At 38.9% G+C, this 10576-nt stretch overlaps 1 protein-coding gene across 1 annotated transcript; it reads left to right on the top strand.

Annotated features, from left to right (window-relative positions):
• Window positions 1-909: 909 nt before the first annotated feature.
• Window positions 910-6319, top strand: LOC143033506 (uncharacterized). The gene is made up of 3 exons (XM_076199012.1): window positions 910-995; window positions 2104-2563; window positions 6011-6319. The coding sequence occupies exons 1-3, from the start codon at window positions 910-912 to the stop codon at window positions 6086-6088; spliced, it is 624 nt and encodes a 207-aa protein (XP_076055127.1). The 3' UTR covers window positions 6089-6319.
• Window positions 6320-10576: the final 4257 nt, after the last annotated feature.

Here is a 10576-nt window from a genome sequence, read left to right on the forward strand (position 1 = left end):
ACATTTGTTTCTCTTTCTTTCTGTCCTGATGATTTTTAGCTATATTATCAGGAAAAGAATAAGGTTCTAGGGTTATTATAATTGGACCCAATGTGCCGGTATCACTGTCCACTTCCATGTCAGTAGAGTCGTCAACAGGAGGTCTTTAGAGGGGGTGCAGAGAACTGGCCAGACTGCGGTGCGGCCACCACCCAGCACTTCTAAGCTACCAGAAGAGGCTGGATGACTGCATTGTGAACAGCTGCCCAGGATGTAACACTTCACCCCATCCCATACAACACATAATGGAAGACTGCATTATACACAATCATGCACGCAAACAACACAACATACACTCTATAAAGGATTTGTGGGAAAACACAGTTTTGGCTGTGGCATTCCTTGGGGAGACGGGACTGCTCGGACAGACAGTCTAGGGAACGACAACAACAACAACAGGAGGTCTAGGGTTGTTTTGTAATGAAGTTGCGAGTCTTAGGAAATCCACCCCTTATCGGAGGATGTTAGTCCTCCTATCCCATGCAGCTCAATATGGGAAGAGGCTTTAGTGGGGGCCAGTCTTCTACTGAAGAGGGGCTGCCTCTCTTAAGGCGGGCACTCACTGGTCACTGGGGGTAAAAACCCCTCCCACTGTTGTCTCCATCGCCTGGCACCCCCCATTACCCGCAAATATAAGGGGTTTATAACCAGATCGATGGAGACCGACTCTTAACAGACAGTGTCTGCACCCAATGGGGTCTGCCAGAGGGTGATGGCGTCAATTCCAATCATTATTCAAAACTTGATCATATTTCCTGCAGTAGTTATCACCGATGTTCCTGATAGCCCAAGGAGAGAAGAAATAAAATGAGCAGGAGGGTAAATAGTGGTTCAGTTTTGGTCTGGAAGCTCAGACCTGGCCTTGGCAGTATGGTTGGACCTGCTGGGATGTACATCATCCCACCGCCATCACCCAGCTCGTCCTTCCAACACTCGAGCCCCACCACCACAACAAGGTACTGAGGTGTTGGTGGGGTATAAGGAAGAAATTGATAATTATGTACCAAAGAAGAAACAAAAAGAGATTTATATAAAGCATTGGTATAACAAAAGGTGCAGTGAGGCTAAAGACAGAAGAGAGAGCCTGGAAAAAATGGAAAAAAGAAAAAAACATCCAAATGGCAAACATATATAAAACTTAGGAACGAGTATATGAATATACGCAGGAAAGAAAAAAGAAATTATGGAAAATATATTATAGACAAATGTAAGGATCAACCAAAACTCTTTTACAGACATATAAATGAAAAAATAAAAGAAAAACATGAAATAGCAAAACTGCGTGGAGATAAAAAATATATATATGACACAGAAATGGCAGAAGTTATGATCAGACATTTCAGGTCTGTTTTTACAAGTGAGAGCTCACAATTTTGGGAAGATGGACAACTAGAAAGATCCCCCAAAATGAAAGAAATAAAGGTAACACAGAAATAAGAGACTAAATAAAAACCTAGATGTTAGGAAATCACATGAACTGGATGGAATTGCTAATTGGATACTGAAAGAGTGTATAGGCAAACTGACAGACAAATTGTACAAGATAATAGACTCCTCACTCAAAGAAGGAAAGGTACTGCAAGATTGGAAAGATGCAAACATAGTACCAATATATAAAGGAGGAAACAAAGAAGCTCCTACAAACTTCAGACCGGTATCCCTTACAAGCACAGTAGCAAAAATATGCAAAAAAGTCATAAGAAATAAATGGACCAACCACTTGTAAGAAAATAAAATAGTAAACCCTAAACAATTTGGCTTTGGAAGTGGAAGATTGTGTACCACAAATTTAATATGCTTTTACTCGAGATTAATTGACACCCTCCGCTCAGCGCTCCCGACTAGAAAGTAATTCAACATGGCACATACCAGAAACAGCAACAGCTCCAAGAAACTTGAAGATATGGTGGAGAGTCTTGTGAAAGCAAGAGAAGAGGACAGACAGTTCCTGTTGCAAGCAAGGAAAGAAGACCAACAGTTCCTAAGCGAGTTGAAAGAGATAGTTAAACAACAAAGGCAGGAGATACAATATCTCAAATCGACTGTAGCTAATCTCCAAGCTAGAGTGGAAGACCTAGAGCAGTACACGAGGAGAGAAGATATAATCATCAGTGGTTTAAAGATTGTGAAAACGTATTCGGAAGCTGTGAAAGGTGACTCCGACTATAGTGCAGATAACAGTGGTCAGAACATTGTAGAAAATCAAGTGATCCATTCTCTAAGTAACAAGGGAATACAGATCAGAGACACAGAGATATCAGCTTGCCATACACTGGGAAAAAGAAAACAGGACGGTACCCAAAATGTGATCGTGAGATTCGTTTCAAGAAAGTCGAAGGTGAACGTGCTGAAAAACGCCAAGAAATTGAAGGGGACGGGCGTCTACGTGAATGAACACCTGACAAAACGAACCGGAGAGATTGCCAAAACAGCACGCGACATGAGGAAACAAGGGAAGATCATCTCGACATGGACAAGAGACTGCAAGGTGTATATCAAGTGCAAGGATGAAAAAGTACATCAAGTAAGTAATCTTGAACAATTAGTTGAATTTCAATAGTTCACATTCCTTAATCGTCGAACACAAACATAACCATGAACACTACAACTAACACAAAAACTAAAACAAACATATCAAAAAACTGTTCTTCATGCCATACCCTTGTCCCTACCAATCACCTCAAATGTACATTATGCAAACATTTATATCATCTTATGTGTGCAAATATACCCGTAAATACTGCCAAAAATAACCCCAATATTTTCAATAACTGGTTCTGCCTAGACTGCTCAAAAACATTTCCCTATCATGCCATCTCAAACACAGAAATTAATATTTTTGTATTCCGCGCCAAATCTCGCATCAAAAAACCCAATGTATATACCGCCATTAAGAAGTATAAAGAAATAGACAAAATATCAGAAAAGGAATTTTCGATATTTAATCACAATAATACCCAAATTGACCCCGAATTAAATTTTTACTCAAAATTAACAAAAGACAGCGATTACTATAGTGATACACAATTTGACACGGTATTTCGTGATATTGATGGTTTCACACTAATTCACATCAATGCAAGGAGCCTAAACGCCAATTATCAGAAAATTGACTGTTATCTCAAGTTACTCAATAAAAGCTTTGACGTTATAGTGATAAGCGAAACATGGATTGACCCAGGATGTCTAGTAAACTTCTTACAAGACTATACTCCTTACAGTGCTAATAGACAGATCCAAAAAGGCGGCGGAGTCTCTATCTTCATAAAAAAATCAATTTCATGCAAACTAATAAATCAATCCACTAATTCGTATGAAAACCTATTTGATTGCGTAGCTGTTGAGATTTTCAGTAAAACTAAAAAGAATACCGTCATAACAAGTATTTACAGAAAGCCAGGCACAAACATCAATGAGTTCACAAATATGCTTGAAGAAATCATAACTCCATTTAGAAATAAAAATCTATATCTCTGTGGTGACTTCAACATAGATTTACTTAAGTATGAGACTCATGAACAAACAAGACACTTTACAGATATGATTTTCTCTTTAGGTATATATCCTTTGATAAATAAACCAACCCGAATAACAAATACAAGTGAAACATTGATAGATAACATTTTCACCAATATTGTAAACTCCGAGATTCATAGTGGTATCTTAATAAGTGATATAAGTGACCATCTACCGGTATTCACTATCAGTCCAAAAGAAATGCATTGCATAACAAAACCCAGAATTGTACTTAAACGTAAAATTGACGAAAAAGATATTGCAAAATTAAATCAATGCTTAAAAGAAGAAAATTGGGATCAGGTTTACGAGTCAGAAAATGCCAATCTATCATATAACGAATTTGTAAGCATTATCATGAGTAATGTAAACAAATGCTGCCCAGAGAGAGAAGTAGAAATAAAACCACGTAACGTAAACTCAAAACCATGGTTTACAAACGGTCTTAAGAACGCGTGTCGAAAGAAAAACCAACTTTACAAGAAATCAATTCAAAGCAAGTCCTTGACAGATGAAAACAAATACAAAGTGTACAAAAACAAACTTACAACAATTTTATGCAACTGTGAAAAAAAATACTATGACACACTGCTTGAAGGTTAATAAAGGTAATATAAAAAAGACATGGGAAGTAATAAACAACTTAACTAGGCACAAAATTAATAACACCAATGAATTCATAGACATTATTAAAAAAGGAAAAACTAAAAAAGAAGTGGCAAACGAATTTAATGAATTTTTCTCCCATGTAGGACTTAACCTCGCGAAACAAATAAAGACAACACATCAAACTTACGAGACATTTTTGAAACACCGAATAAATAACACTATGTTTTTAAAACCCGTCACGGAAAACGAACTTATGAACACAGTAAAATCAATGCAGAACAAGAAATCACTCGATTGCACAGGAATCAATATGAACCTCATAAAACAAATTATGCCTATCATCAAAGATCATTTTCTGACAATATGCAATAAATCATTTGAACAAGGGATATTTCCAGATGCAATGAAAATAGCAAAAGTAATACCGATATTCAAATCAGCCGACAAATCAAGTTATAATAACTATAGACCAATTTCACTATTACCACAGTTTTCCAAAATTCTTGAAAAGTTATTCACAATTCGCCTTGACTCATTTCTAAAAAAAAATGACATCATTTACCATAGTCAATATGGATTTCAACGAAATCTTTCAACGTCTACAGCAGTAATGGAATTAATTGAAGAGATAACTAACAATATAGAACAAAAGAAAAAGACAGCCGGCATATTTATTGATCTTAAAAAGGCATTTGACACAGTAAATCATGAAATCCTAATTCGAAAGGCCGAATACTATGGGCTAAGAGGTAAAGTTAATGACTGGTTAAAAAGTTATCTAAAAAACAGGAAACAATATGTGGCCATTGAGGAAGAAAGATCACACATTCTACCAGTTACATGCGGAGTACCTCAAGGTTCAGTTCTAGGACCCAAACTATTCTTACTATACATTAATGACATTACAAATGTATCCAACCTTATGAAATTTATACTGTTCGCCGACGATACCACCATTCTATGCTCCGATACAAATTCCGATAAACTGATCAAGACAATTAATGAAGGATTATGTCAACTATCCAACTGGTTTTCAGCCAATAAGCTATCCTTAAACGTATAAAAAACTAACTACCTGCTTTTCTACAAAAATAATGAAAGTACTAAGCCGATCAAAATAAACAACGAAATTATTGAAAAAGCGTCCGTCAGTAAATTCCTAGGCGTGTATTTAGACGATCAACTTAATTGGAAACATCATATAAATCACGTGATAAATAAGATATCCAAAACTTTAGGAATTATGCATAAAATGAGAAATATCCTCAATGAAAATACCCTACGTACCATTTATTGTAGTCTACTACTACCATACTTAAACTATTGTTCAGAAATTTGGGGTAATACTTATCAAACTAATCTTCAACGCATAATTACCTCTCAAAAAAGGGCACTGCGTATAATCTGCAATGTAGGTCGTTTGGAACACACAAATAATTTATTTAAAAAACTAAATCTACTCAAATTCAATGACTTAATAAAGTACAAAACTGCCATTGTTATGCACCAAATCTACATTAAACACATGAATCAAAACATATTGAAATTTTACTCAACTTACGAAACTCGCTATGCGACTAGGCAAACAAACGACTTCTTTAAAACTCAATACAGAACAACTAAAAAAAGCCAATGCTTATCTATTATAGGTGTTAACACATGGAATAAACTGGAAAAGGATTTACCTAAGACAAAATGTTTATCATCATTCAAACGATACTTAAAAAAGTCTTTAATCTATAAGTATTAGTATATTGAACACTTCAGGTCCATTTCATGGTTGTATTCATGGAGAAACTGTCATGCACTGCCCAAGTCTGCTGCTCTTTTTTTTCTATTCCAGCAGGTCACGGTGACCCAGATCTGCGCATTAAGCAATTATCGTCCTGTCAACAATCGACCTGACCTCTCACCTCTCACCTGACCCCCACAAGTTGCGATGCTTGCTCGTGCCCCCGATTTCTACGTGAGGTCGGAGTTAGCAGACGTCGTGACGCATGTCATTGTGTGTGTGTATATATGTGTATGCATGTATGTGTGTATATGTGTGTAGATGTGTATGTACCATACTAACATGTAACAAAAATAAATAAATAAAAATAATTTTTTCCTTAAGGGAGAGCAACTCCCCATAAGCTTTGCTTCTTGCTCTCCCTTTTCAACTACCAATTTTGTAAAAAAAAAAATGTATATATGTATGTCTAATTGTATTTAATATTGTTGAATAAACCTATAATAATAATAAAAAATAATAGATAATACAAGAAAGAGATGGCTGGGCAGATTGCACCTTTTTGGACTTGCAGAAGGCATTTGACAAAGTACCACATCATAAATTATTAAGAAAAATTGAAATAATAGGAGGAATACAAGGTAAGCTATAGGAATGGATGAAGGATTTCTTAATTGGGAGAAAAATGAGAGTGGTACATGGAGACAAATATTCGAACTGGGAAGATGTGAAGAGTGATGTCCCGCAAGGCTCTGTATTGGCTCCTTAAATGTTTGCCATATATATATATAAATGATATGGATGAGGGAGTAAATTGTTACATGAACCTCTTTTCTGACGATGCCAAATTACTCAAGATTTGATTGATTTATGAAATTTTTGGCTTGAAGGCCAAGTGCCAGAGCTGGTAGGCCATTCAGCGCATATTTATCTTATATAGATAAAAAAATCAAGTAAAACAGTAAAAACAATAAGCACTCACAAAAACACATCAGAACAAGATACTCTCACAAGCAATCATATACACAATTTTAAATTTCATATAATAAATAGATGTCTTTTAAAAACTTTATAACATTCTTCACATGACCTTCCTCCCCTAAAATTTCTTTAAAAAGATAAAAATTTTAAAAAGTTTGCCCTGCGCTTATTAGAATATACTGAATTAAAATGTGTTTAATTGTAAAAACAACTTGGCAAGTGGGGCACTGGGGGGCCAGCCTTTCTGCTCCACTTGCCATAAAAAATTTATGGGTAATGTAGGAATGGCCAATTCTTAATCTTGTTAAAACAATACTTGATCTTCTGTCCAAAGAATGAGACTTCCAAGGGTTCACCAAGGGGTGAATCTCTTTTAACTTATAACTACTATCCAGCCTTCTCCATTGTTCTTGCCACTTCTCCATTGCATAACAATGAATTACTTGTTTGAAGTCTGTATATGGGATTTTTGTGTCTGTTATATGGCTGAGCCTAGTAGCGGCTTTGGCTGCAACATTGGCCTGTTCATTTCCAGTGATACCCACATGGGACGGCACCCAGCAAAAGTTTACTTTTATTTTCTTTCGGTTGTTAATAAGAATCAACCAGTCATGTATTTCTGTGACTAAAAAGTGAAGAGACAATAATTTATTTAGAGAGGATAGAATGCTCATGGAGTCTGTAAAAATAACAACGTTCTTATTAGATGGAACAGACTTAAAAATAAATTTGAGGGCATTGTTGACTGCCAGCAGTTCAGCAGTAAAAACAGAGCTAAAATGAGGCAACTTCCTCTTTAAAACTGTGCTATCAGATACTAGGGGTGATCAGAAAGTAATGACAGTCGGACTCGTAGCTGAGAGACTATAAGTGTTGGGGGGGCGGGGAGCAAGGGGCAGCAAGTGTTGCCTGTTGTTACATGTTTGAGCTTGTCGCTGTTTGTCTAGCTTACATTTTATCATTGCGCTGTGCGATTGCGTCATTGTTGGTTTGCCTCTCTAACCGGAAACATGGATTTTTCGAAAGAAGACTGCAGATTCTACACCTTCACAAGGTGGAAACTCGGGAAAAAAGCAACGGAGATCAGAGAGGAATTGTTGCAAGTTTTTCCCGAGTCTACTCCATCACTGGAAACTGTTTCCCGCTGGATTCGAGCTTTCGCAGCCGGAAAATTGCAGCTAAAAGATGATCATCGTCCTGGCCGGCCTCGGACATCCATGACTGAAGCAACGACGGTCCGTGCGCGGGCCATCATTGACGAAGATCCAACTGTTACTCTTCGATTCTTATCCTTGGAGCTCGGTGTCAGTTATGGGAGCGCACATGACATCGTGCATGAACACTTAGGGCTGAGGAAGAAGTGTGCTCGATGGATACCTCATTTGCTTACGGAAGAGCAGAAGAGCGAACGGGTGCGGATTTGTCGTCTACGGCTGGCTGAATTTGAGCCAAATGGTCCGAAACGGTTCTCAGATGTAGCTACCGGAGATGAGTGTTGGATTTCTTTCTTCACCACCAGAGACAAGCAGTCTAACATGGTGTGGTTGAGTGATGAAGAACCTCGACCTCAGATTCTGAAGGAAGGATTTCGCAGCAGGAAGCGCCTTTTCACCATCTTCTTCAATTCACAAGGACCAATGTGTGTGGATGTAATGCCTCAACAGTGTACTATCACAGCCCAGTACTACACTGATCACGTCCTTCCTCGAGTCCTGGAATATCAGACCAAGTCTGCACCAACCCGTCGCCGATCGCGCCTTTTGCTGCACCATGACAATGCTGCCCCCCACAAAGCTCGCCTCACTGTGCAGTTCCTGGAGCAGCAGGGGATCACACTTCTCCCCCACCCACCCTACTCGCCTGACCTTGCTCCCTGTGATTTTTTGTTGTTTCCAAAGATCAAGGGTGCGATCGCAGGGAAGCTGTTTCATCGCATCCAAGATCTGGCGCGAGCAGTCAATTCAGAGCTATGAAGTATATCGGCTTCTGAGTACCGTGAGTGCTTCATGAAGTGGCGAAAGAGGATGGAACGTTGCATAGAGGCAGGAGGGGAGTACTTTGAAGGAATGTAGGCCACTATTTGGATTTACCTCTGTACCGTGAAAATGGTTGGATGGGGTGATGGATGGATGGGGTGAAGGGGGCTTTGGGGAAGAGGGGAATGTCTGTTGAGGAAGGAAGGGAGAGGACGGAAGACAGAGGTGAGTGGAGAATGGTTGTATATGGATGATGATGTGATTGCATGAGGAGAAATGGGCGGGGGGTGGGGGGTGGGGAAGTATGTGTGGGTAAATTTTGACGCAGCCCGAAGGGATTTCTCCCCGTCCTCTCCTTATATGCAAGGGGGGACGGAGAGGGGGGGGTCGCCGATTAAATGAAGCGGCCTTGCTGTGGATGTGCTCTGTCTTGCGACACTGCTTCTGACCCAGGGCGGTGGGCAAGGTGCAGGGACGACCTGTCATCCAGGAGGTGCTCAGATGAGAGGGAGGGTGGGAGGGGTGTGGAGTGTATTTAGGGATGAAATGGGTGGGAGTGTTTTTATGCCTTTCCCTTTTTGGCTACCTCCCTTGAAAGGGGGAAAAAGCCTTGGTATATGTATGTATGTATGTACCGTGAAAATATATGGTATCACTGTCATTACTTTTTGATCACCCTCGTACAACAGCACAATCAACACCATCTTGGGATTTTGATCCATCTGTATAAATAAAAACTGAATCAGCGTGTACTGATAAGTGTTCGAAAAATTCACTTTTTAGCTCTGCAGCAGTTTTATTTTTCTTGTTTTTAATAGGACAAATTACAGTGGGACATCGGTTCCAAGGAGGGAATTTGGGAGGCGTAATCTCATTAATTGTATTAGGAACAAGTCCTACCTCCTCTCCCCCAACTTCACATCACACTTCTAAAGGTTTCGGCAGAGTACTTTTTCTTGGAGCTCTGTCTACCGGCTGCTTTACATATTTGAAGTTTGGATTCTGTTTGGATGTCAAGGCATGAGATATATATCTAAGGCTTAATTCCTCCCTGCGAATATAGAGAGGAGGAATTCCTGCGTCCACATACAAGCTATCCACTAGAGATGTTCTATAAGCTCCCATACAGATCCACAAAGGCATATTGTGGACTACATCAAGCTTCTTTAATAAAGTTTTACATGCCAATTCATAAATTTGACATCCATAATTGATTTTGCTAAGGTACAATGTTTGGTAAAGCCTTATTAGAGTTATACGACCTGCTCCCCAGTTGAAGCAAGACACTACCTTTGGTATACTAAGTCGCTGTTTAACAGTGCATATAACCTTGTTTATGTGATGAGTGAATGTCAACCTTTTGTCCAAAACCAGACCCAAGTATTTTACTTCATCTTCATATGGTAATATGACACCCTCTAAGAATAATGTTGGTATCTCTTCCTTGCGTTTTAGTCTAGAGAACCTAATGGCTTTTGTTTTTTCAGCAGAGAATCTGAAGCCCCTGCAATTAGCCCATGCTGTTGGTAAGTTAATAACCTCTTGAATTTTTTGGCCTGTTTCCAATTTTGTCGATCTGCTGCACGCAATAGCAAAGTCGTTAGCATAAGCCAATCCATGAACTTGTTCTAACACTCTTTTAATGGCTATGCTGAAGAGCTCAAGTACACATGGGAGAGGGTGGTGGAGGGAAGGGTGGTAGATAGAGCGCTAATGGATTATG

The sequence above is a fragment of the Oratosquilla oratoria genome, chromosome 15, assembly GCF_046742065.1.
Source record: "Oratosquilla oratoria isolate Oo_2021 chromosome 15, ASM4674206v1, whole genome shotgun sequence".
Classification (NCBI taxonomy): domain Eukaryota; kingdom Metazoa; phylum Arthropoda; class Malacostraca; order Stomatopoda; family Squillidae; genus Oratosquilla; species Oratosquilla oratoria.

Bases quoted from the DNA above. Each gene is read 5' to 3' on its own strand.
- LOC143033506 (XM_076199012.1), top strand. From the start codon at position 910: ATGGTTGGACCTGCTGGGATGTACATCATCCCACCGCCATCACCCAGC. The intron at 996-2,103 runs GTACTGAGGTGT...TCTCCAAGCTAG, and splicing joins AGCCCCACCACCACAACAAG to AGTGGAAGACCTAGAGCAGT. The intron at 2,564-6,010 runs GTAAGTAATCTT...CTATTCCAGCAG, and splicing joins AGGATGAAAAAGTACATCAA to GTCACGGTGACCCAGATCTG.